The 26,045-nt window shown below is 55.3% G+C and overlaps 2 protein-coding genes across 2 annotated transcripts; both read left to right on the top strand.

The window, feature by feature from the left end:
- The first annotated feature begins 326 nt into the window (after positions 1-326).
- ACTL6B (actin like 6B) lies at positions 327-10,026 on the top strand. The gene is made up of 14 exons (XM_052635824.1): positions 327-351; positions 786-862; positions 1,039-1,204; positions 1,504-1,604; positions 4,406-4,503; positions 5,144-5,238; positions 5,304-5,410; positions 6,105-6,194; positions 6,363-6,424; positions 6,539-6,653; positions 6,756-6,836; positions 6,943-7,038; positions 7,232-7,318; positions 9,946-10,026. The coding sequence occupies exons 1-14, from the start codon at positions 327-329 to the stop codon at positions 10,024-10,026; spliced, it is 1,281 nt and encodes a 426-aa protein (XP_052491784.1).
- A 356-nt stretch (positions 10,027-10,382) lies between these two features.
- On the top strand, positions 10,383-22,742 carry TFR2 (transferrin receptor 2). Its single transcript, XM_052635827.1, has 20 exons — positions 10,383-10,437; positions 10,733-10,844; positions 11,717-11,777; positions 11,988-12,240; positions 12,341-12,527; positions 15,057-15,197; positions 15,274-15,385; positions 15,469-15,591; positions 15,918-16,034; positions 16,164-16,303; positions 16,660-16,823; positions 17,773-17,892; positions 18,335-18,417; positions 18,511-18,574; positions 18,669-18,736; positions 18,821-18,897; positions 19,000-19,084; positions 19,173-19,400; positions 19,766-19,906; positions 22,467-22,742. The coding sequence occupies exons 1-20, from the start codon at positions 10,383-10,385 to the stop codon at positions 22,740-22,742; spliced, it is 2,607 nt and encodes an 868-aa protein (XP_052491787.1).
- Positions 22,743-26,045: the final 3,303 nt, after the last annotated feature.

Genomic DNA, 26,045 nt, shown 5'->3' with positions numbered 1-26,045 from the left:
CGCAGGTCTTCGAATGGACAAGGAATCTCTTGTGTAGTCCTGCTCTCTTCCAGCCTGTCCCTTAGAACCAGCCTCCAGGTCTTCGCTCCCCTCAATACCCTCCCCGCCACCTAAGGTTGAGGTGGCTGGCCCTTTAAAGCAGCGGCCCCCGGCCGGGTTATTGTCTCTCCTCTCAGCCAATCGGCGGCGCCGTTGGGGGCGGGGGACCTGGCCTCCCGATTGGCCGTCCCGCGCCCCGCCCCGCCCGGGATCCCGGGAGCTGTCCGGCCGCCTCGGTGCTGATCCTGCCGCCGCCCACGGGCCGCGAGCAGCGCTGAGAGGGCACTATGAGCGGGGGCGTCTACGGCGGAGGTGAGCGAGCCTCGGGCTTCGGGATCTCCAGCCTGGCGCGGCCTCGCCCGAATCCCAGCGCCCCGAACCCATGCAACCCAAGCTCTGGGCACCCTGGGGGCCTGTCACCTCTGCGCTCGAGCGGTTCCAGCCCCGGGTTTGGGTCCTGCATCATTCCAACCTTCGACCCTCCTCGGAATGCTTGCGCGTACCCGGCCCAGCCTCTCCACCATTCAACCCGTCTCCGCCCGGCCTCTAGCCAGGCAAGGAACAGGGCCACTGGGCAGAAAGGGACTTCGGAGTCTTGATCTCCCACTCCCAGGACTCTGAACTCCTGGCCGAGCTCCCATCTGACCCTTCCGGGTTGAAGGTGGCTCTGCCGGGATCTCCTCTCGGAGCAATCCACGGAGAGAGAGTTTGGGAGATAACCCCTCACAAGTTTGTCTCCCGCACAGATGAGGTGGGGGCGCTGGTCTTTGACATTGGCTCCTTCTCAGTCCGCGCTGGGTACGCTGGGGAGGACTGCCCCAAGGTGAGCCTTCCAGCCCTCTGCCCAAATCCTAGGGCTCCCTCCAGGCTTCCCAGTCATCCAGGGCTCTCAGCGCCCAGAGAAAAGCTCTGATGAGCGGGAATGTGGGAGTAAACCCAGGGGGTGGGCTGAGGGCCCTGCAAGATATGGCTTTCTCTCCTGTCCATGCCCCGCTCCAGGCTGACTTCCCCACCACGGTGGGGCTGCTGGCCGCGGAGGAGGGGGGCGGGCTGGAGTTGGAGGGGGAGAAAGAGAAGAAAGGGAAAATCTTTCACATCGACACCAACGCCCTCCACGTGCCTCGAGATGGAGCAGAAGTCATGTCTCCCCTCAAGAATGGCATGAGTATGGGGCCCCCACTACCGGCTCCTGATACAGACCCAGAACCCACACCCCACAACCTGGGGCACAGGACCCCACATTCACAGAGTATTCCTTGCAGCTGCCCAAGTCCCAGGGATGCCCTCACTACTTCCCAAAGCTGCCTGGTTTCTCACAAGGGTCCACCAGATTCCTGGGAAAGGGGGGATTTCTGCTGGACGTTGTCTCACTTCCCCTCCCCTGGACTTGGCTTCCCTCCTTCCTTCCTGTTTCTGGACCCCTGCCTGCCCACCCTCATCTCTCCACTGATGTCCTGGCCCCAGTTGAGGACTGGGAGTGCTTCCGTGCAATCCTGGATCACACCTACAGCAAGCATGTCAAGTCTGAGCCAAACCTGCACCCAGTGCTCATGTCAGAGGCCCCGGTAAGTGCATAGTCCAGCCCCTAGTCCAGCCCTGGAGTGGGCCATTCACCTCTCCTCAAGCCACTCCTCTCCTCAAGAGGAGTGATTACTCCTCTTTCTTTGCTTTTCAAACTTTCCTTCCAACTCTGTCAGGTTCAACCACTTTCCTTCCTCCCTGGGTTAGTCTCCATGCCTCCTTCTCTTCTGCTCTCTCCACTTGCCTTTCTGCCAGTCATCCTTACACGATGCCCCACCCCCCAAGTCCCCGTGTGACCTTTTAACTGAAATTTTTGGTCAATGTTATATACACCTATATAGAATCAATTTTATTTATAAACTGCCATGCATAGCCTCTTCCTTCTATTATCCCTTTTCCAGAGACAATTGCTTTTCTCTCTTTTAGCTTTTATTTTGCCATTACCTTTTATATCTCTAAATATCATAAATCACTGACTGTGAATTTTTCTAGCTCTAGGTATTATCTATGGGTTTCCCACTATAGAAAATGAGCACTTAGCTCTCTTTCCTCCCCAACCCACACCATACACATTTTTTTCTTATTTGAAGTACTGTTGCAGTTTAGGGTTTTGTTGTTGTTTTTTTTTTTAAGATTCAGTATTTATACTCTTATTATTATATATGCTAATCAGGCCTGAGACAGGCAATAAACTGTTTATTTTCCTCTCTTGTGCAATTATTTGTTTTCTCTAGCACTGAAAATTTTCTTTGTTACTGTTTTTCTTCATTTTCTATCTACTTAGTAATGTGACCTGAAATTATTCATCAGTTATCTTTATCTTTCCTCAAGACATTAATTGCTTTAGGTGTTCCATCAATTTCATCTCCAAGAAATCTCTCCGGGAGCCTACCGACCTGCTCTGCTGTAGACTAGTTAGCTTCTATGCAGAAGATGTAGCTATAATCCTGACATCTCCCTTCATCTTCATCTTAAGAAAACACTGCACCTCTCTCCTGTATTACAAGTCCTGTTTCCAGTGGATCATGACTCTTTTCTTTATTTTTTTCTCCTTGTTTTCATGGAGCACATCTTCCAGTAATTGCTTTAGAAAGGACATAAGAAGTAACATTTTTGAGACTTTGCATGTCTAACCTTGGATGTATAGTTTAGCTAGGTATAACACTCCAGGTTGGAAATAATTTTTCTTTGGAACTTTTTTATTAAAAAATTATTTACTTGGCTGTGCTAGGTCTTAGTTGTGCCACATGGAATCTTTAGTCTTTGTTGTGACATGCATTTACCAGAGATTGAACCCAGGCCCCCTGCATTGGGAGTGCAGAGTCTTAGCCACTGGACCACCAGGGAAATCCCTTTTTATGGAATCTTGAAGGTACTTCTTCAATTCTTCCAACATCTACTGTTGCCATTAAGAAAGGCAAGGTCATTTACTTCCTGATCCTTTGATGTAAATTATTTTTGTTTCTGACAGTTTATAAAATTTTCACTTTGTCCTCAGTGTTTTACAGTTTCACAATATTATATTGGTTTATTTTTGTTCATGGCTCTGAACACTCAATGTGTCTCTTTAATTTGGACACTTATGTCTTTCAATTCAATTAAAAATTTAATTACTTATTTGCTGATTTATTTCTTTCAATTTTCTCTGTTCTCTCCTAGGAAATCCTATTATTTGGATTTTGTATGTCCTAAACTGGTCTTCTTCTAATGTTTTCATCTTTTATATTTTATGTATCTCTTTCCTCTAATTTCCAAGATATTCCCTCAATTTATTTTTCAACTCTTCTATAAAGCTTTTAATTTCTGCTCCTCTATTTTTATTTTCCAGGAGCTCTTTCCTGTCCCATGAATGTTACTTTTTATTCATCTTTAAAAAATATTTATCTGTTTGGCTGTGTCAGGCCTTAGTTGTAGCACATGTTACGACTTGTGGGATCTTTAGTTGTGGCATGTAGAATCTAGTTCCCTGACCAAGGATTGAACCCAGGTCCTCTGCATTGGGAGTGCAGAGTCTTAGCCACTGGACCATGAGGGAAGTCCCTCATTGTGCTTTTGATTTGCATTTCCCTAATGACCAAAAATGTTGAGCATCTTTTTATGTGCCTGTTGACTTTTGTGGGGTTATGGTTTTCTTCTTTTTTAATTCTCCCTTTATTATAATTTTGCTGGGATCTTGGGAGGTGGCTTCCCAGGTGGCAGCAGCAGCAATGCAGGAGACTATATTACCAAGGCAGGAGACTTAACAGTTGCAGGTTCAATCCCTGGGTCAGGAAGATCCCCCTAAAGAAGGAAATGGCCACCCACTCCAGTATTGTTACCTGGAAAATCCCATGGACAGAAGAGACAACCCATGGGGTCACAAAGAGTCAAACACGACTCTCTGCATAGCCTGGGAGAGAATAAGTGTAAATGTTTGTATTCAATCCAACATTTTTACCCAGAAAGATGTTCTTTTCAGCTTTCTTATCTCTGAGAGGATTAGAGTGGGAAAGAGGGATGTACTGGGGTCTTGGGGGGGGCGGGGGGGCGGGGTTTGCCTGAAGTGTGTACTGCACAATGGAAAGCACTGTGCTAGGAGTCCAGAGACTGTGACTCTAGACCCAGCTCTACCAAGAGCTTTCTGTGTGATCTTGGCCAACTTCCTTCTCTGTGTTTTATTTTCTTCAGTTGGGTTTTAATTGTGATATTTCAAATTCTTTATAGTTTCAACATTCTAAAGACCTATGAGGGTCAAGGGACCTGACCTCTGTCCTCAGTGCAAAACAGGTTTGTGTATGTGGAAGGTGTATACATAGATTGGTGCCTTTCATTTCCTGAAACTTCCCCTCTTGCACTTTCTCCCCAGTGGAACACACGGGCCAAACGGGAGAAGCTGACAGAGCTGATGTTTGAGCAGTACAACATTCCTGCTTTCTTCTTATGCAAGACAGCTGTGCTTACTGCGTATCCTCTGGGTTAAGCTGCTCTGTGAGAATGGAGAATCAGGGTGGAGTTTGTGGTGCATTGAGATGGAGGCTGGGCCTGATTCTATGGAGATAAATATCCTGGATGGGCAGGCCCCCCCACCCCCAAGCCCCATTAGTGCAAAGAGCCCTTGGGAGCTGAGTGCTTTGTATCTTGGGGTGGCCAGACCAGTGGTCCTTTCCCATTCCTTGGATCAGGCTGAGCGTGGAGAGTTGGGACAAGTTGGGGGCTGGGGCTGGAGAGAGAAGGGAAGGGTGCATGACACTGAGATGTTCCCTTCCCATTTATTTTTCTAAAAGGATCACCTTTGCATTGTACCCTGTGCCAGGCACTTCGGCTACATAGACCCTCATTTCAGGGATCCCATGGGACATAGAACTAAGACTAAAAAGAGAGGCTGGATATTCAGAAGAAAGGAATAGAGGAAGAAAGTGTGATTCAGAGAAGAAACAAGTGGCAAAGCGTCTCAGCTGCCTTTCTCTAGCAAATGGGTCACAAGCCAGAAGAGATTTGCAGACTGGGATTGGGCTGGACCTGGGAAAGTGGAGAGTAGGCCAGATCAGCTTCCAGCCTCCTTGTTCACTGCTGCTGGCTCTTTGACCTACCCCTCCCATACCAGCTTTGCAAACGGACGCTCCACAGGTCTGGTGCTGGATAGCGGGGCCACCCACACAACGGCCATTCCAGTGCATGATGGCTACGTCCTGCAGCAAGGTGGGGCCTCGACAGGGGTCGGGGGCACCTTGAGGGACCAGGCAGTGACACCCCCTCTTTTCTAGGCATTGTCAAGTCACCCCTGGCAGGGGACTTCATCTCCATGCAGTGCCGAGAGCTCTTCCAGGAAATGGCCATTGACATCATCCCACCTTACATGATCGCAGCCAAGGTGGAGCCTCTGGGATGTCCTGGGCACTGACCCTATGACTGTCAACCCCCCGACCCATCAGATATCAGGGCGGGGAGCAGCCAGGCCCCAAGAGGATCCTGGGCCCTCAATTTGCAATTGAGGCATCAGAGATCCAGACAGGCTGAGGGACATGGCCAAGGTCCCACAGCCAACTGCTGGAAGGATGTGTGTATGAGGGCCAGTGTGGTGGGTTCTGGGCTCCAATAGACCCAGGTTCAAGGTCTGCTTCTGCCACAGAAGGACTGTGTGACCTAGAACATGAGACTAAAGCTCCTAAACCTCAGTTTCCTCCCCTGCAAAGTGGAAAAACTACATGTAGGACTGCCGCAAGTATTAAATGAGACCCTGCATGCAAGGGATCCGCATGTGGAACATGGCTCAGTAAAAGGCTGTTTCCTTAAGGTCTGGCTTCCTACTGGATTCTCCAAGCCCTCAATCTGACCAAGGCCATTTAGATCTCTGTACCCACTGTGTGCACAGTATCCATGGGGTGGGCTTTCCCCATTCTTTCTCCTCTAATAGGGAAGGGGAGAAACACCTTTTCTGGGCAACAGAACAGAGAACACGGTGCCCATTAGCTGCAGAGCGCGCAAGTGCTGGGGAGGCAGGTGTGGACAGGGCAGGTTGGGCCAGTGTGGGATGCAAAGGGTGATCGCAGGCTGTGCCCCTACAGGAGCCTGTACGGGAGGGCGCACCCCCAAACTGGAAGAAGAAGGAGAAGTTACCCCAGGTTTCCAAGTCCTGGCATAACTACATGTGCAATGTGAGGCACTGGAGAGGGTCCCCGGAAACCACCCCTCCAGCTCCTAATCCCTCCCTCACCGCCCTTCCCCTCCATGAGCAGAGGGGAGGGACAGAGGCCCTGCAGGTGGGGGGGGGGGGCCCTGCAGGTGTGGGGGGCCCAGCCGTCACCGCATCCCTGGGCTCTTAGGAGGTGATCCAGGACTTCCAGGCCTCCGTGCTGCAGGTCTCAGACTCTCCCTACGATGAGCAGTGAGTGGGGCCCACAGCTGGGGTGATGGGTGGGAAAGGGGCAGGCCTGGGGCTCAGGGGGTCCTCTGGTCCTTCGGGAGCACCCCAAGCAGAATCTCACTCCTTCCTGGGCAGGGTGGCTGCGCAGATGCCCACAGTGCACTACGAGATGCCCAACGGCTACAACACAGACTACGGTGCGGAGCGGCTCCGCATCCCTGAGGGCCTGTTTGATCCCTCCAATGTCAAGGTGGGGCTGGCTGGAGTCCCTGGGTCCCGGGGCTGGGGGGAAGCTAAGGATGACAGGGGTCTGGGGAGAGAGGGCCCAAAGCCCTGTCACCTTTCTCCACAGGGCCTGTCGGGGAACACCATGTTAGGGGTGGGCCACGTGGTGACCACCAGCATCGGCATGTGTGACATTGACATTCGTCCGGTGAGGCCCAAGCCTGCCTCTGGGTGGAGGGGTCCAGGAGAAGTGGGGCCGTGGGGGCCAGGGCAGGGCTGTGCCCTGATCGCTCACTCTTCCTCCCTGCTCTCAGGGCCTCTACGGCAGTGTCATTGTCACCGGTGGGAACACGCTCCTGCAGGGCTTCACTGACAGGCTCAATCGAGAGCTTTCCCAGAAGACTCCACCGGTAGGAGCCCACCCTCGGCCAGGGCCCTGGGCCAGCCCTTCAGCACCAAGTCCTTCCTCCTTCCCACACATTGAGCCAGTATTCTGGCCACCAAAGCGGTTCCTTCCCACTATGGCCTCGCCACTCCAAGCCCTGTCCCTTCCCACTTCCCAGAATCAGGTGTCTGCTTCCCCTAGCCCTTCTTTCTTCCCAGAGCATGAGGCTGAAGCTCATCGCCAGCAACAGCACCATGGAGCGCAAGTTCAGCCCCTGGATTGGGGGCTCCATCCTGGCCTCACTGGTGAGAGGGGAGGGCCCCGGCCTAGTGCTGAATGTGGGGTAGATCCAGACTGCCCCACCGCCTTGCCTACCACCTCATTCGCTCATTGTTTATGAAAGGGCAGTCAGTGCTCCCAGAAAGGTGAATGCGATCTCGGGACACAAAGCAGGGAGTGGAGGACAGGAAGCTGGACAGGTTGGCTGAGATGAGATTGTGGTGGTCTGTGTGCCAGTGTGAGCCCCTAGATGTTTGGGGCAAGGGGATCTGACGGCCACAGGCATGACTGGGAAGGTTATGTCCGACATGAGACTTTGGGGATGGGGGTATGAGCTAAATTCAAGGGGACCTTGACGGGAGGCTCTTTCTATTGTCCTAAAGTCACGGGATGGGTAGCAGTGGGCATAGGGTGGTGAGCAAGGGACAAACCGAAGGCAGCAGTCAGGGTGGTTCTGCAGCGGTAGGTGGGGAATTCAGTCTGGAGCAGCTGCTGGGGCGGGGGCAAGACGTTGACCAGAGAGGTAAAGATGCAAACTGCATCTGATGAGTGTCAGCCACACAGAGGGGGACAGCAGGGTCATGACAGGACAAGGATGAGATCAGCTAGAGGCGGTGCCCCCAAAGGGACAGAAGCAAGGGTCAGAGTGACAGAAGACTGACCCCCCGAAGATAGCTCAGGGTTGGGAGAGTGTCAGTTGCACAGTCGTGGCAAGCCTCCTGCGCGCCTGGACAGACAGCCCCTCATCCCTGCCTTCGTGCATGGGGACGGTCTGGAAGCCAAGACAATCAAACAGGAGGTCACCACAAAGTGTGGGGTGTTCCTTCAAAGGAAGACCTGATCTCATTCAGGCATCAGGAGGGGCCTCTAAGGAACCTTCAAGCTGAGATGGAAGAGTGAGAACTCGGGAGGCAAAGCAGCAGAGCGTGTGTGGCCCCAGGGCAGAGCCAGGCCAGGCCACAGGAAGGGGGTAGGTGCTGTGGGGCCAGAGTTGGGGAAGCTCTCCTGGGCTTCCCTGGTGGCACAGACGGCGAAGAATCTGCTTGCAATGAGGGAGACCTAGGTTTGATCCCTGTGTTGGTAAGATCCCCTGGTGGAGAGCATGGCAACCCATTCAAGCATTCTTGTCTGGAGAATCCCCGTGGACAGGGGAGCCTGGAAGGCTACAGTCCATGGAGTCACGCAGAGTCAGACACGACTCAGCGACTAAGCACACAAGCTGGGCTACAGAGCAGAGAGTGGGCTGGAGAGGGCTACCGCGGTCTCCACTGTGACCCGGGGTCGCCAGCAGAGTGGATGTAGGGGAGAGAGGGTTGGGAGCTTATCAGAGGTCTGACTGAGAATGTGGGCACCGTTTGGATACGAGAGGTAAGAAGGAAAGGGGTCAAGGATGAGACCCAGGTAAAGAATCTGCCTGCAGTGCAGGAGACCTGGATTCGGTCCCTGGGTTGGGAAGATCCCCTGGAGAAGGAAATGGCGACCCACTCCAGTATCCTTGCCTGGATAATCTCATGGATAGAGGAGCCTGGTGGGCTGCAGTCCATGGGTTTGCAAAGAGTCGGACATGACTGAGCGACTAACACACTTACTTATTCAAAGTACTATCATCTCAATATGTCATCAGTATAAAATGTGAGATGTTTCACATCCTCTGGATTTATTTTCAATATCCAGTGCAGATTTGACACTGAGAGCACATTTCATCTTGGATTAGCTGCATTTCAACTGCTCAATAGCTCCATTTCAAGTGTTCCACGTGGCAAGGGGCCACTGGATTTGGACAGGGCAACTGTAGAAGGCGAGAAAGACCAAAGAAGCAGGTTTGAGGCAGGGGCTGGGCGAAGATGGTGACAGCAGTCATGGATGTGTTGACTGAATGAGGTTCCAGGAGACACTGAGGACCAGGAAGCTGTCCGAAAGACAGTTGAGAATTTGGGTTGGGAACTTGGCATGGAGCTCTGCATTGGAAACTGGAGATGGTGGGAAGGGTGGGGCTTTGGCACAGTAAGCAGAAGTCAAGGGAGAGGTGACATGGTCCAGGAAGGTGTGTCCAGAAACAGGGACACACACACTGACTTTCAGGCAGACGCAAGTGATCATAGAGATGGTACAGTCTAAAGTGCCAGGGCTGGCGGACCCTATTTCAACGGGGGGTGGGGGAGTGGGGTGGGGTGCCAAAATAAAGACATCATCCCCACCTTGATGTTAGGTGGTGTCAGAATGGTGAGGAGGGTGGAGGAAAGATTTTTCTTGGGAAGGAGGGAGACTTGGCATGTAAGGCCTGATGGAGTGACAGGGTATCTGGTGGAGAGGGGATATGGAGTGTTGCAGCGCAGGTTCGCTGGCCTGCGGCTGGAAGGTCCACCTCCCAGCTCGAACCGCCCTGGGCTCCGAACTGACAGGTGCTCAGTAAATGCTCAGTGAATGCATCGTTGATTGAATGGTATGAAGCGGGTATCCGCCTTCTGAATACGAAGGAGGGGACAGGGAGATGGGGCAAGTTGGTGGTTGCGGGGGGGGGGGGGGGTGGGGGGTGGGTGGGGGATGTGGGCTTGGGAGGGGGAAGATTCCAAACCTCCACGGGTGGAGTGTGGGGAACCTGCTCTCCCTCCCTCCTGGCCTCCCTGACCGCCCTCCCGCCCCACCCACCCAGGGCACTTTCCAGCAAATGTGGATCTCCAAGCAGGAATATGAGGAGGGCGGGAAGCAGTGCGTGGAGCGGAAGTGCCCCTGAGGGCGCCCCCTCCCCACCCACAGGCCGGCCCGCAGCGGTGGAGGAGGGAAAGCGAACGGAAGAAGACGGTTTCCCCCACCTCGGCTCTGCAAGCGCAGGATCGACAGCCACCCCCCTAACGCTCCCATCGGCCCCCTTTTGTCCTCCTCCCCACTTGTCCTCTTGATTGTGAAGTTTCTGGGTTAAAGGGAGTAAACATGTTTTAAGAAAAAAAAAGTTTGGCCTCTTTGGGGGTGGGCAGTTGGAGCAGGAGTCTGGAGGGAAGAGAGGGGAGGGCCACACCTACATTCATTCGGAATTACACGGTGGACACCGGGGCAAAGTCTGCGGGCGAGGGCAGAGCCGCGGGATCCCGGATGCCTCGGGTTGCAGAGGGGCCGCAATCCAGGGACGGTCACCAAGCGACTACCGGTTAGAGACGCTCAATAAGGCCGCAGAGGGAAGCCGAGTTCGGGGAGGAGGCAGCCAGGGCATGACGGAGCCGGGAGGCAGCCCCGGGGGCGGGGCGGGGCGGGGCGGGGCCGGAGGTGGGCCCCGGGGGCGGGGCCTCTGGCCCGCGGCAAGGCCGCGCTTAAGCTCCCCTGGACCGACAGCTCAGGTGAGCTGGTCAGCGCTGTCTTTTCCCGGGGCGCTAGGTGGTGACAAGTGTGGGGCAGGGACTGGGGCACTGGCTCACCCCAGCAGCAGTTCAGAACTTCCCTCCCAGCTTGGATAGGAACCGAGGTTCCCCGGGAGACCCGGACGCCGCTCGTATTCCCGAACTCGCTGTGCTGGCTTCCTCCGCGGGGCTTGGGGACCTGCGCTCTCGGCCTGGAATTGTAGGTAAAATTTAGCAGTTTGTGTCTGATGTGTGTTCTGAGGCCCCCAGGCCCTAAAAAGATGTAAACACGTGTGGTCCAAGTCCTTTGGACACCAAAGAGGCGCGGGTGCCCACGGAGGACCATGAGTTGTCCAACGTCACCCAGCCCTACCCACGTCTCGGTCAGGACTCTCTCCACCGATGCCTGATGGGGCATCGACCCCAACTCCAGGCAGGACCCCCATCCTGGAACACTCTCTGGTCCTGCCTGACCATGTGCTCCTCCCCATGCACCCCCCTCCCCAGCAGCTGCCAGGAGCCTAGGCCCCCCTTTCAGACAGACAATGGGACAGACCAAACCCCAGGTCACACTTCTGTAGCCCCTTCAGCTGGGGATCCCCTGAGTCCAAACAGAGAGAGCAGCTAATGTGTTCAGGGCGTGGGTATTGGGGAGCCTGTGAGGCCAGTGAGGAAGGGGCAGAGGTGTTCGTGGTAAGGAGCTTAGGAGAGTCCCCTAGGACACTGGGAGGGGAAGGAGCAGGAGGGGGAGGGGTCATCCATATCTCCACCCTCCCTGGCCATCAGCCTCCCTCCCCCAGGCCTGATGGGAACTAAAGGCCAAAGTCTGCCCCAAGGTCAAAAAATGGATTGTTTTGCAAGAAAGGGGCAGGAGTGGAACTGTGGAAGGATTGGCAGGGGAGGGCAGAGCCCCACGTCCATCATTTAGCCTGGGCTGGGGGGCCACGTCTGGAAGGCTGGACTGAAGCCAGAACTGTGCCCCCACTCTGTGAGGGGGGGAGGTGAAGAAGGGCCTGGGCCAGCTGCCTGCTAGGACCGATAAGGGGCCTCTTGGGGCTCCCACAAACGGTTTATCACTGGGGTGGGGGACAGCCTGCAGGGCTCAGGAGGGGGCACGAGCATGGAGCGGCTTGGGGGTCTACTCCGAAGAGCGGTAAGATCGGGCATGGTTGGGGGACCCTTAGGCCTTCTCTCCAGGTCCTCCAGCCCCTTCCCCAACTCCTCCCGTTCCCATCTCTGACTCTCCCCTCCAGCCTGCCTCTCAGGACCCTCTCCCCTGCCTTGTGCTCATGGCAGCCCAAAGTCACTATGATTGCCAGATTCCTCCCCTTCCCCAATCTCATGCACGCCACGCCCCCCACAGCAAAGGTTGTCCCCAGGACCCTCTCAGACCATCTACAAGCGTGTGGAGGGCAGCCAGCAGGGACGCCTGGAGGAAGAAGAGGAAGACGGGGAGGAGGGGGCTGAACCGCCGGCCCACTTCTTTCCCATGGAGCTGAGGGGCCCTGAGCCCCTGGGCTCTCGACCAGCTCGGCAAAACCCTGGACTCTGGGCAGCAGCAGGACGAAGAGCAGCCCCCTACCTGGTCCTGACAGCCCTCCTGATCTTCACTGGGGGTGAGAGTCACCCCCACTCCCACTGGAGGGTCTGGGCTTGGGGGGATGTCTGGGGTCCAGGGAAAGGCACAAGGAGAATCTCCATCTTGCCACCCACCAGCCTTCCTCCTGGGCTATGTGGCCTTCCGGGGGTCATGCCAGGCATGCGGGGATGACATCATGGTGGTCAGCGAGGACGTAAATGATGAGCTGAGCCCAGACTCTCACCAGGGCACGTTGTACTGGAGTGACCTCCAGGCCATGTTCCTGCGGTTCCTGGGGGAGGGGCGTCTGGAAGACACTATCAGGTAAGGATCAGCTTGTCCCGTTCTGGCGCTCAAAAACCGTCATCTGCTCATCTCGAGTCCTCCTCACCCAGGACCTTGAGTCATTCCACCTGCTGCCCTGACCTCCCTGTTCGGTGGTCCTGGGAAGGATGGCAGGCATTGGGGGGTGGGGGGGACTTCCAGAAATGAGACTGGAGAGCGCATATTTAGGAGCCAAGGGAGCTGACTGAATAAGCACAGGTGGGTCCAGCCTCCACCTATGATGTGGGACAGACCCAGGAAAATCTTGAACAACACACTGAGGAGCTTAGGTTTTGACCCGTGGCAGTGGGGAGCTCTGGGGGGCTCAGAGAAATAGGGGTGTAGGGAACCAGAAAAAGAACCAAATGCATCTGTGGGTAGAGACTGTCTCTCAGTCTAGGGGGGATGCCATCCCAGCACGAGCAGGCTGGTGTTCCTCTTGTCCTGCTGAGGTCAACTTTTCGTACTGGGAAGGAGCTGCCGCCTGGTAGGTCCAGGGAAGACGTCAGGAATGATTTTTTTTAGTGGATTCTCCTGGGTTTTCCAAGTTGAAGATCATGTAATCTATATTTAGTGAGAGATGGGTAGCTTCTTTTCAAAAGGATTATATCTTTTAGGTCTTTTTCATTTCTTACTGCATTGGAGAAGATATGAATTTAGCTAACGATGATAATACACACCCTTGCCTATTTCCTAACTTTCATGAGAATGTTTTTCTAATACTTTGTCACTGTGTCCATGGCGCACTGGCTTAAGGGCTCTTAGTTCCCTGACTAAGAGGAACTGAGGGGTTGAACCCGGGCCCTCAGCAGTGAAAGCAGAGTCTCAACCACTGGACCACCAGGGAATCCCTTCAGTCAGCTTTTTAAAAGTGAATTAAGGAAGTATCCTATTCCTAGCTTACTGAGACTTTTTTTTTTAATGATCAGAAAAGAGGAACAAGAATCAAAATTTTTTTCAAACATTTTTCCAGAATGTATTGCAGTGATCACATGATTTTTCTTCTCTAATGTTTGTGTAGTCATTTGTATTAATAGATTTCTTTGTCTTCATGAGATCAACATAAACTTGATCGAGGTGTATCATTATTTGTTGATACATTGCTGAATCCATTTTGCTTGAAGATCTTAAATCTATGGCATCAGCAACATGTATGGACTTTTTTTTTCTTGAGCAACACTTGGTAGTCTGGGTATAGCCTGAGTAGGTGGATGGTTTGACAGGTTGAGGGTGGGGTGTGGCACTGTGGATGCCATCAAAGGGCAGGGAGGCAAGAGGAAGGCAGTGAGAGGGAGCAAGCAATAGGTGATGTATGCCTCTAGGCTGGATGGGGAAGGAGGGAAGCCGGGGAAGAACTGATAGATATGGAGAAGTCAGACAGCGTGGAGTACCCCATGGGGTTGAAGAACAGGTATGATGACGCTAAGGGAGTGAGTTTCAAACTGAAAAGCTCCGGTCAAAGAGCGAGATTCTGTGTCCTATTTATCCTGGAGTCTCCAGCACTGACCGCTCTGCCCGGCACTTAGTAGGTGTTCAGTAAATCAGATCAATATTCCAAAGAGGGGCTTCTGGGGACAAGACTCAGGATGTGGCCGGGGAAGTGGCTGGCCAGATGCCAGAGTCCTCACTGACAGCGGATAAGTGACCAACTGGCTAGAAGATAAGAGCCGTGGTGAGGATGGCACGGGCTTCGAAGGAAGAGAGATTCACCTGTGGAGAAATGGCCAGGAATGTGCGCAGTGGAGCCAGGAGCATGCGTCCTCTCTGGGCTCTGGGGGTGTGAAAGCCTGAGCTGCCTTCTTCAAGTGTCCCACGGGAGATGTAGCTTCCCAGGGGACAGCCAGGTTTCTGCCAAGGCAAAAGGTAGAAGGGGCACTCAGTCTGATGCTGAGGAGGGAGGACTTTGTTTGCCAGGGAAAGAGCACAGGTGGCGCTGGTTTAGAGAGAGCTCAGGTAGGATGTGGGGGGTGGAGGTGGCCCTGGCACAGGTGAGATGGACAATCAGGGAGCATTCAGGTGATGGCAGGCTGGCTAGCTAAGTGGTGACTGTGGAAGAAGACAGGGGGAGGTCTCCAAGACAAGTGACCCCAGCTTCCACCGGCAACTGTGGTAGAAGGTGTCCCCGCGAGGCCCAGCTGGAGGAGGAGAGGGGTGCAGGCCCCTCACCTCTGCCTGGAGAGGCCTTTGGAAGAAAAGTGTTTTCACGCCAGCGGCAAAGCGCAGACCAGCGCATGTACATGTCGAGGGGACAGTAGATAGGTTGGTGGTGTGGGTCATTTGGCCTGCCCCAGGGAGAGCCTCAGGGATGGTGGAGAGGACCCCTGACCATCAGAAGCTGAGGTGTAAGCAGCAGGAAGTCCTGGAGACCCTGGGAGTCAAGGCAGGAGAGATTTAAGAGCCCCTCACTACCCAGGGCTGGGGCCACCTTACACCTCTGGCATCTTTCCCTGCTCCAGCCCTCTCCTCCAGGCACTCAGATGTCCAGCCCCTGCCTCCTCCAGCACCTCAATCCCCGTTCTCCCTGCACAGGCAGACCAGTCTTCGGGAAAGGGTAGCCGGGTCGGCAGGAATGGCAGCCCTGGCTCAGGACATTCGCGCTGAGCTCTTGCGCCAGAGGCTGGACCACGTGTGGATGGACACGCACTACGTGGGGCTGCAGTTCCCAGATCCGTGAGTGCTGGCGGGGGGCGGCGTGGCGGGGTTGGGGGGCGCTGACGGTGGGGCGCTCACCACCGCGACTCCTCAGGGCTCGCCCTAACACCCTGCACTGGGTTGACGCCTCCGGGAAGCACGGGGAGCAGCTGCCACTGGAGGACCCCGACGTCTACTGCCCCTACAGCGCCACGGGTAACGCCACGGTGAGCCTGCCCGGTCCCCAGGATGGGGCGGCCTGTCCTCTCCCTGGACGCGCCTCACGGCCTCCCCATCCTTCTCTCCCCAGGGGAAGCTGGTGTACGCCCACTACGGGCGGCCGGAGGACCTGCAGGACCTGCGGGCTCGGGGTGTGGAGCCGGCGGGGCGCCTCCTGCTGGTGCGCTTGGGAGTGATCAACTTTGCCCAGAAGGTGAGGGTTCCCGGAGGACGGAACCTGGGGCAGTGGAACAGGGAGGGTGCCCGCTGGGGAGCCCGAGCATCGAATGGTGGCAAGTGGGAAGCGTCCAGGAGGCTGTCAGAGGGAGAAAAGGGAGAACCAAATGGGCTGTGAGAAACTCGGTGGGAACAGAATCAGGAGGTTGGGGTGGGGAACAGAAACAGGAGGGAATACGGGGCTTGCGGGTGCCCACAGCTACAGATCAGAGGCCCTGCCATTCCACTTTTATTTGCATTTTCTTCCCTTATAAATCTGCTTTTTCTGGGAGAAGGGGTCCTTTAGTCACGTGCCTTCCCCAGGTGGCCAGTGCCCAGGACTTTGGGGCCCAAGGAGTGCTCATATATCCGGACCCGGCAGACTTCTCCCAGGGCCCGCACAAGCTCAGCCTGTCCAGTCACCGGGCTGTGTATGGACAAGTGAGTCTTGGGGGAGCTGTAGTGCCTTCCTGGGGTCCCTGGGCTGTAGCGCCCTGCCTAGGATGAGGCTGGCATGCTGTTCTGGGAGCTTGGCTCCCAGTTTCAGTTTGGGCACCCCTCTCCCAACAGGTGCACCTGGGGACGGGGGACCCCTATACGCCTGGCTTTCCTTCCTTCAATCAGACCCAGTTCCCTCCAGTCCAGTCCTCGGGTCTCCCAAGCATCCCAGCCCAGCCCATCAGTGCGGACATTGCCTCCCTCCTTCTGAGGTGAGGACCATGTGGGAACCAGGAGGGGAGGAGGCAGGGAGAGGTAGGCTGCAGCTAGCTCATAAGGTGTCTTGGGTGAGCTAGAACAAGACGGCTCTTCTGGCACAGCCTGCTGCCAGGGGCCACCCTTTTGTGAGTGGAACTCCAGGTCATATGACACCCTCTGCTGGGCACCCTTGAGCAGGATACAAGCTGCACAACTGTCCAAGGCAGCCCTGGCCCCTCAGCCAGGGCACAGATGCAGAGAGCTGGAGCCAGAGGGTGGGAGGGAGAGAAGGAGTCAAGAGGGGGGCTTTGGACTCGTCTATAGCCTGGGCCTCTCTGCCATTAATTCCTTCTGTCCCACCCCTTTCCAGGAAGCTTGAAGGCCCTGTGGCCCCCCAGGAATGGCAGGGGCACCTACCAGTCTCCCCTTATCGCCTGGGCCCTGGGCCAGGCCTGCACTTGGGGGTCAACAACCACAGGGCCTCCACGCCCATCAGTAACATCTTTGGCTGCATCGAGGGCCGCTCTGAGCCAGGTGTGCTTGCTTGCCCAGCATCACACACACCCTGCCGGGGAGCGGGGGAGAGGCTGGCAAGTTGGACCCGGGCTGGGACTGAGTGGGGGTGGGTGGCAGTGAGACCTCATGGTCAAAGCTGTCTAGAGATAGAACAGGCAGTTCTGCACAGTAGTGAGTTCCCTAGCACCAGAGGTGAACAAGCCTAAGTTGGATGATGTTAGAGCATGAAAGGGAGGTCAGACTACAACAGATGAGCCTTTCAAACATAACCTGATGTGGATAACAGTGAGGAACCAGAGTTCTTGAGCTGAGGAGTGTGGTACCTAGAAGCGCTGGAGGAGCAGCACATGGAGGCCTGTGATGAGGCTCCAGTGAGGATGCTGGTGGTGGGAGTGTGAGCGGGAAGGGTCAGAGAGAGATTTAAAAGGGGAAGACTCATCAGGAGAAGGCAATGGCACCCCACTCCAGTACTCTTGCAAGGCAAATTCCATGGACGGAGGAGCCTGGTCGACTGCAGTCCATGGGGTCGCTGAGGGTCAGACACGGCTGAGCGACTTCACTTTCACTTTTCACTTTCATGCACTGGAGAAAGAAATGGCAACCCACTCCAGTGTTCTTGCCTGGAGAATCCCAGGGACGGGGGAGCCTGGTGGGCTGCCATCTATGGGGTCACACAGAGTTGGACACGACTGAAGCGACTCAGCAGCATCAGGACTCGGTGAGGGACAGATGGACATGCTGATCAGGGAGATAATGGAGTCCAGAACGACCCCAGGCACCTCGATGAAGGAGCAGACCATCCGGGAAGGGCCAAGGGGAGGAGAGGCACTCTTTAGGGACAGCCAGGATTGCAGGCTGGGGCTGTGGAGATGTGAGGGTCCTCAAGAAAGGGACCCTTCCAAGGTCGAAGGAGAAGTCTCTGGGTTCTGCCCACATAACAGGTGGGCCCCCAACACCCCTCCCCCAGATCAGTATGTGGTCATCGGGGCCCAGAGGGATGCGTGGGGCCCAGGAGCGGCCAAGTCCGCTGTGGGGACCGCCATACTGCTGGAGCTGGTGCGGACCTTTTCCTCCATGGTGAGCAATGGTAAGGTCAGGACCTCTGGGCTTGGGCCGGGCAGCTGGGGCTGTGTGGCGTGAGCCAGGACGGGGCAGAGAGGCAGTTAGGGGCACAGGCTGGAGGGTGGCCACTGAGACCTGGGCTCCAAACCTGGCTTCCTCCATGTCCTGGCTGCTTGGCCACAGCCAAGTCACTTCACCTTCATTTCCTCACTTAAACATGAAAGTACTAATAGTCCTTAGTGAAGACTAACCTGGAGATGACTTATGCAAGCAATCCCCATCACTGATACAGCTGAGTCAGGGCAGACCCAGGTTAGATGGGCTGGGATGGGGGCTTGGTGGGAGAGAAGGAGAGATCCCAGGGGACCAGGACAGAGGAAGACAAAGAGGTGGGGGTCTTTGCTTGGCCCCCCCAGCCAAGTCCATCCTCCCCCTCCCCTCCCACTCCCCCCCCCCACTGCCCCCAGGCTTCCAGCCCCGCCGAAGTCTTCTCTTCATCAGCTGGGATGGTGGTGACTTCGGGAGTGTGGGCTCCATGGAGTGGCTGGAGGTAACCTGGGGTCCTGGGCAGGGAGTCGGCGATGGGGAGAGGTGGGGAGGGGGCAAGAGGGGGTAATTCACATTCCACACCCCTCACCCACAGGGCTACCTCAGCGTGCTGCACCTTAAAGCCGTGGTCTATGTGAGCCTGGACAACGCAGTGCTGGGTGAGCGGGGAACAGTGCCATGACCCGGCTCCCATTAGGTGTACCCTGCCCCTGGGTGCCAAGCCTGAGGCCTGGCATCCCTCCCTCTCCACAGGGGATGACAAGTTTCACGCCAAGACCAGCCCCCTTCTCATCAGCCTCATTGAGAACATTCTGAAGCAGGCAAGAGCCCGGCCAGGAGCAGGGGATGAAGGGAAGCTGCTGGCCGCTAGAGCCTGACCAGTGCCTCTCCAACCCTGCCCCCAGGTGGACTCTCCCAACCGCAGTGGGCAGACCCTCTACGAGCAGGTGGTGGTCACCAACCACAGCTGGGAAGCCGAGGTGTAAGTGGGGGTGAGCAGGAAGAGAGCTGTGTGTGGCGGGGGCGGTGGGGAACACGTGGGCCACCCTGAAGCCACACCACACTCCCTCCTGCCCCTCCCCAGGATCCGGCCACTGCCCATGGACAGCAGCGCCTATTCCTTCACGGCCTTTGCGGGGGTTCCTGCCGTTGAGTTCTCCTTCCTGGAGGTGAGACTTCCGGGCCCTGTCCCAGAGCGGTAGCCCCTGGGCCTGCAGTGCGCGCGGCCAGCACCCGCTCCCCGCCCTGTCCCGGCAGGACGGCCCGGCATACCCGTTCCTGCACACAAAGGATGACACCTATGAGAACCTGCACAGGGTACTGCGGGGCCGCCTGCCCGCCGTGGCCCAGGCCGTGGCCCAGCTCGCCGGGCAGCTCCTCATCCGGCTCAGCCACGATCACCTGCTGCCCCTCGACTTCGGCCGCTACGGGGACGTGGTCCTCAGGCACATCGGCAGCCTCAACGAGTTCTCTGGGGACCTCAAGGTTCGAGATGCCAACCCGGCTCCGGGTTTCCGGTGGGGTGTGGGGAGCGACGCGCCACATCCCGTGAAAGTGCCACACGTGCCAGGGAGATCTGCCCCATCTCCCCCTTGGTCTAGGGCCCCTCTGCCAACCTGGCCCCTTTACACCCGCCCCAGTCACTAAGCCCCTAGGACCCCGCTGGCAACCGCCCGGCCGCACAAGGCTTCTCTCCCTTCCTTCTGCTCCCAGCATTCTGTCCCCCTATACCTCCAACCGCTGCCAGTCCAGGGCCCCAGCCCCATCCCCACAGCACCTGGACCCCCACCCCACCCTAGGCCGGGGTCCTGGTCCCCGCTGCCGATCCCAGCCCGTGCCTCTGCCCTCAGGCCCGCGGGCTGACCCTCCAGTGGGTGTACTCGGCGCGGGGGGACTACATCCGGGCGGCCGAAAAGCTGCGGAAGGAGATCTACAGCTCGGAGGAAAGCGACGAGAGGCTGATGCGCATGTACAACGTGCGCATCATGCGGGTGAGGCCCCGCCCAGCCCGTCCGCCGCCATCCGCGCCGCCCCGCCCTCTTCCGGCGGCCCGGGGTCCCTCCTCAAGGCCCGGGTCCCACCTCCGGACCTGGCGCCTGCGGCTGCCCTCCTCCCCTCGCTTCGCTTTCACGGGTCTCTGTCGTCCCGGCGCTGCTAATCCTAGACGCGCAGGCCTTTGCTCACAGGCCCGCCAGGCTGGAGCCACCGCTGAGACGGGCCGGCAAAGTGATGAGACGCGGCGCGCCAGCCCCTTGGCTACAGTTGCCTGGCTACCGCAATTGCAGAACTAAGGCAAACCGCGCCTCCTCCGGTTCCCCACTGCCGACCCACCTCCTCCCCACAAGCATGTCCACGGTGGTCCACAGTCTAAGAAGTGCAGGATTATGGCTCGGGAGGTGCAAAAAGCTTGAGAAATTCAGAGCATAGAGACCCCTCTTCCTTCTGGTGAGATGGATGAGCCCCAGAAAGGCTGCCTGGAGAAGATGTCATGTGAAAGTTATACAAGATTATTATTATTCCCTTGCCAATCCCTCTTGCTTTGAATACTTTGCAACCTGCACCCCATCTCCAGTTGCAGCCCCTTCTCTTCCATTTCCTTACCCCAAGAACTCAACTCTGCAACCCTTTGACCTCTAGAATTGAGTGCATAGGGGCTGTGGGGAGAAGTCTCTAGAGCAAAATGCTAAGGCAGGCCCATCAGTGAGTGTGGGGTGAACAGGGAACATGCATGCATGCGCGATATGGGGATGCTGTGTCTGGCCTTTGCAAGGTCTTGTTCTTTTTCTCCCCCCGCCCATTCCTTTTTCTGTCATACTGTCTTTCTGTTCACAAACCCACCCCTCTTGCTCTTTTGTCCTGGCTCCTTTCTCTTGGATTGGACTTGGTTTATTCTCATTCACAGATCTTGCTCTAACCCCTACTGTGCCAGGCTCTAGAGACACAAAAAGACACCTCCTCCCCCTGAAGTTGCCATGTGCCCCTCAAGAGATAAAGGCCATCTGGACACGATTAGGCCATAAGAAACAATTCACGCTCAGAGCTGGAGAGTAAAAGATGTAAAAAAAGGCTGGGGGAAAGAGGTAGGGCTTCAGAACCCAAAACAGGGCTGAGCCAGACCCAGAGAACTTCGTGGCTCTAAACAGGGGTTGGTAAACTACAGCCAGCAGGCCAAATTTGGTCTGCCACCTGTTTTTATAAATGAAGTTTTATTGCAACACAGCCATGCTCACTGGTTTTCCTATTGTGTGTGGTTGCTTGTGTGCTACAGCAGCAAAGTTGCATAGCTGCCACAGAAACAGTATGGCCTGCAAAGCCTAAAATAGTTACTGTCTGGCTTTTTGCAAGAAGGAAAAAAAGTTTGCTGACCCCTGCTTTAGACTATAATATAGGTCTTGAAGAACAGACAGAACTTGGGTTGGTGCCAAAAGAGGATGTTTCAGGGTGGAGAGACCAAGAATGAGGGCATGGCAGTAAAACAGGTCTGGCTTTCCTTGGGGGCAGGGCATGGACCAGCAGAGCCAGAACAGAAGCCCTGTGAAGGAGAGGAGGGGAGTGGCTTAGAGATCAACTTTGGGGTTTGGGTTTGAGGGGTCTGGGGCATCAAGGCAATCTAGAAGATTTTTAAGCAGGCAGGTGATGTGAGCAAAGTAGAATTTTAGAAGGTTTTGACCAGATTGTAATGGCTTAAACAGGGAATGAAGTTAGTAGCAGCTGAGCTTTTGGTGGGGGTGGCAAATACCACCTGAAGTGAGACATTTGGAAGGAAAAATGGACAGGCTGGAGGCTTCCTTGGCAGCACAGTGGTTACGACTCTGTGCTCCCAATGCAAGGGGCACAGGTTTGATCCCTGCTCAGGGACCTAAGATCCCTGGATGCCACCCCTCAAAAAACAACAATAACAAAACCCCAAAACCTTCCTCAAGTGATTCTAATGTGCAGCCAGGGGTGAAAACCACTGTATTATAGGTCATGAGAAGAGCAGGAAGGTGGAGGTCAAAACTTGGACCTGGCCAAAGGTGGGAGGAGAAGGAATCGGAGCCGCTGGGAGAAAGGTGGGAGAACTGGGCTAGGAACGAGGCCGTCTCAGGAAGATTGAACAACATATGAGTCAAGAGGGTGAGGACCCAGGGTCAAGCAGTTCCTAAGGCTCGGCCTGTCCCCTTGGCCTTTTGATTCTGGGCTGTGGACATTCACAGAGGGGTGCAGGAATGACCGGGGTGTGGAGAGGTGAGGACGATAGACGGTTCTTTGAGGCTTTGAGCAGGGAAGTGAATGGGAGAGGAAGGAAGACTGGGAGTCCTGGATGCAGGGCTGGAGGCTCAAGGGAGAAAGAAAGGGATACAATCCGGAAAACGGTGAGAGGGCGCATCCTACCTGACTACTGGTGACGTCATATGCAAGCCTTTCCTGATTGGTTAGCTAAAAGGAGGTGGGCCTTAAAGAGGCTGCTGCTAAGAGGCTGCTCAACAGTATTGACTCAGCGCGCAAGAGGTCCCAAGGTGGGTCTGGAACTACGGTTCGGACTTCGACCTGGTCCCCTTCTCGGCGCAGGTGGAGTTCTACTTCCTGTCCCAGTACGTGTCGCCGGCCGACTCCCCGTTCCGTCACATCTTCCTGGGTCGCGGAGACCACACGCTCCACGCGCTTCTGGATCACGTGCGGCTGCTGCGCGCCGGCGGCGCAGGGGCCACCTCCTCCCAGGTGGCAAGGGGCCTGGGCTTCCAGGAGAGCCGCTTCCGGCGCCAGCTGGCCCTGCTTACCTGGACGCTGCAGGGGGCAGCCAACGCGCTGAGCGGGGACGTCTGGAACATCGATAACAACTTCTGAGGCCCATGGCAGGGTATGGGGCGGGGGTTGGGAACAGGCCCCTGCCCCCTGGTGACAGCCCTTGGCCTCGAGCCCTTCCTGGGTGACAGAGATGCCTGTGCACCACCTCCCATTGCTGACTAATTTATTAGTCCTTACCATAACTCTCAGGGGCCCAGCGATGGTGCCAGGGCAGACACCCCACATACCAGACCCAGGGCAGTAGTAGGTGAGCAGTGCCTTCCATAATGGGATGGTCATACTGTCAGCTAATCAGAGAGCAGCATCTGCTCCTTCAATCACAGACCCTTCCTCTTCAGAAGAGGGGGTTTCCCCCAACAGCTAGAGGCCACTATGGAAGGTTTCGTAAGCCCTGGGACCTGGCCATCCTTGGTAGGAAACACTGCTGGGACCCTAGTGTTATGGCCAACAGGAGGCCTATAGTAGGAGGGGCTGGGGTTTGAACCTCAATAAACCACGTGTGACATCTGTTGTTTATAGCACTTTTATGTGGCTTCCTCACCCGCACCTCACCCTGGGGAAGGGCTGGGCAGAAGGACCCGGAGAGGATGCACGTTGGAATGCTGTCTCCACGGGGAAAAGAGCTCCTAAGGAACTAACGAGAGAGGACATAGGAGGGTCTCCCAAGATAACCACAGGTTAGGGGACTATGATTTGCAATGGCTGGTACAAAATGAAAGAGCGGAGATTCTTGTTCAAAAAGCAAAAGCAAAGCTTTTTTCTTCTTTCCACAGCCTCTCAGTCTGTCATGGTGGTTCTCCATTTGTTATTTAATGTCCAGATCACTCAGACAAGGAAATACTCTGGGCAGATCCCCACAGGCACGCAGAGTTCTGCCCCACAATTTGCTACAGACAGCACACGTGCCCTAACCAGAGCCAAACCCAGACCTGTGCTGGCACCCAGTCCCTGCTGGGAATGGAGGGTGACAACTGTGATTGGGTGGGGACAGGTGAGAACCCATCGGAGGTGTTGGGACCCCCAGCATAGGCTCCATTGCCTCATCAGACTGCACTTCCAAAACTTAAGTTCAGAGATAAAATCATTAAAAGTGTCAAGATAGAGACTGCAGAGCACTAACTCCCAAGCACGGTGGCCCCTTTGGAGCATAGCCTTGTGAGCCTGCCATGGCCACACAGCCTAGAGTGGCCCAGCCTGGGACCTCTCTCCCCTCCAGGGTCTCCTATGGCCCCTCGTTGAACAGAGGTAGAAGCTGCAGGAGGTCGGGAAATTCCAGGTGCTGCTGGCACCATTTTAGCTTTAATCGTGGGCTCAGGCACCTGTGGCCCTGGTTCTCTCATTTTCTGGCAGCTCCGTAAATCCTAGGGCCTGTCTCTCAGGCTCCTCGTCCTCTCTTGTTCCCAGGATGGTGTGAGAGGTCCTAGCCTGCTTCTCACAGGCTGGGAGGTAAAGGCTTCTTCAGTTACAACTCAGGATGCCCCTAGGTTCCAGGATGAAGCTGCGCCCTCCTTAGCCCCTGAGTCTGACTTTGTGGACTCTCAGGAGCCTAGACCAGGGGTCAGAAGCCTCCTTGACTCCTTGCTTCCCTGACATACCATCCAGAACAAATTTCCCAAAGTTGTCTCTCGGCCCTCTCCACCTTGTCCATTGGCTCCTGTTGGTAGACAGGTAGGTAGGCCTAGATGAAAAGGTCCACATCCTAATGCCTGGAATCTGTAAATGAACATCGCCTTACATGACAAAAAGGACTTTGCAGGTGTGATGAAGTGAGGATTTTGAGATGGAGAGTGCAAATTCATATGTTGAAACCCTAACCTAGTGCCTCAGAATGTTTTTGAGGGCCTTGAAAGAAGTGATTAAGTTAAAACGAGGCCATCAGAATGGGCCTAATCCAATCTGACTGATGTCATTGAAAGAAGAGGAAACCGGATGCAAGGAGAGACCTGGGATGGTGTGCAGAGGGGAAAGGCTGTGTGAGGACCCAGGGAGGAGGGAGACATCTGCACGTCAAGGAGAGAGGCATCAGGAAAAACCAAACCTGCTAACACCTTGATCTCAGACACCAGCTCCCAGAACTGTGAAAAAAATGAATTTCTGGTGTTTAAGCCACCCACTCTAGAGTGATATGCTAGAGGTGGGACTGGGGACTTAATCACAAAGGTTCTCTCTCTTTTTTATTTTTTTTATTTTTTCAGCTGTGTTGGGTCTTCATTGCTGTGAGTGCTTTCCCCCAGTTATGGTGAGTGGGGACTGCTCTCTAGTTGCGGGGCCCGGACTTCTCATCGCAGTGGCTTCTCTTGTTGTAGAGCGCAGGCCCTAGGTGCGAGGGCTTCAGAAGTTGCAGCATGGGGGCTCCGTAGCTGTGGTGCACTGGCTCAGTTGCTCCGCAGCATGTGGGAACTTTCTGGACCAGGCATTGAACCCATGTCTCCTGTGTTGGCAGGCAGATTCTTTACCACTGAGCCACCGAGGAAGCCCATCACTAGGGTTCTTATTAAAGGAGGCAGGAGGATCAGAGATAAAGGAAATGTGACAACAGAAGCAGAGGGTCAGAATCAGAGACTTGAAGATGCTATACTCCTGGCTTTTTTTTTAAGTGACTTAAAAAAATGATCATTTGTTAGAATTTTTTCTCTTGGCTTTAAAGATGGAGGAAGGGAATGGATTCAAGGAATGCAGATGGCCTCTAGAAGCTAGAAAAGCCAAGGAAACATCCTCCCAGGGGCCCTCCAGAGGGAACCAGCTCTGGGGACATCTTGATTTTATCCCCAGAAGATTCATCTTGGAGTTCAGACCCCCAGAACCATAAGAGTGCCCTTGGATCTTCCCTGGTGGCTCAGACAGTAAAACGTCTGACTACAATGCGGGAGACCTGGGTTCAATCCCTGGTTCGGGAAGATCTCCTGGAGAAGGAAATGGCAACCCACTCCAGTATTCTTGCCTGGAAAATCCCACGTACGGACAAACCTATGGGGTCGCAAAGAGTTGGACATGACTGAGCGACTTCACTCACTCAAGCCACGAGTTTGTGATAAACTGTTATAACAGCCACTGGAAACTAATACCCACCCACTCCAATTGCCGCCAACTCAGCGTTTTCTAAGAAATCTGCTTAAAAAAAAAAGTGTTCCAAGCCCCTCCCACCGGATCTCACTTGCAGCAAGGCCTTTCCTCAGCAGCTCATTCAAGTGTGATACCTCAAATGCCTTTTGGGGGTCCTGGGCACAGCCAGGCCAGCATGAATGGTTTGGTGAGGGGTTTGCTGGGCCGTGGGGAGAGCCCTGCTCACATCCTAGACACAGGCTGCCACCCTCTGCACAGAATCAGACTCACATGTCACTG

Source organism: Budorcas taxicolor, chromosome 2 (assembly GCF_023091745.1).
Source record: "Budorcas taxicolor isolate Tak-1 chromosome 2, Takin1.1, whole genome shotgun sequence".
In the NCBI taxonomy this organism is placed as follows: Eukaryota; Metazoa; Chordata; class Mammalia; order Artiodactyla; family Bovidae; genus Budorcas; species Budorcas taxicolor.
This window is presented reverse-complemented; position numbering and strand designations above follow the sequence as displayed.

What these genes read in the sequence shown, in the direction of transcription:
- ACTL6B (XM_052635824.1), top strand. Translation starts at nt 327, where the DNA reads ATGAGCGGGGGCGTCTACGGCGGAG. An exon ending in GACTCTCCCTACGATGAGCA is followed by an intron (nt 6,425 to 6,538) that starts GTGAGTGGGGCC and finishes CTTCCTGGGCAG; the next exon opens with GGTGGCTGCGCAGATGCCCA. An exon ending in TTGATCCCTCCAATGTCAAG is followed by an intron (nt 6,654 to 6,755) that starts GTGGGGCTGGCT and finishes CTTTCTCCACAG; the next exon opens with GGCCTGTCGGGGAACACCAT.
- TFR2 (XM_052635827.1), top strand. Translation starts at nt 10,383, where the DNA reads ATGCCTCGGGTTGCAGAGGGGCCGCAATCCAGGGACGGTCACCAAGCG. An exon ending in CGTCTGGAAGACACTATCAG is followed by an intron (nt 12,528 to 15,056) that starts GTAAGGATCAGC and finishes CTCCCTGCACAG; the next exon opens with GCAGACCAGTCTTCGGGAAA. An exon ending in GCTCCATGGAGTGGCTGGAG is followed by an intron (nt 18,418 to 18,510) that starts GTAACCTGGGGT and finishes CCTCACCCACAG; the next exon opens with GGCTACCTCAGCGTGCTGCA.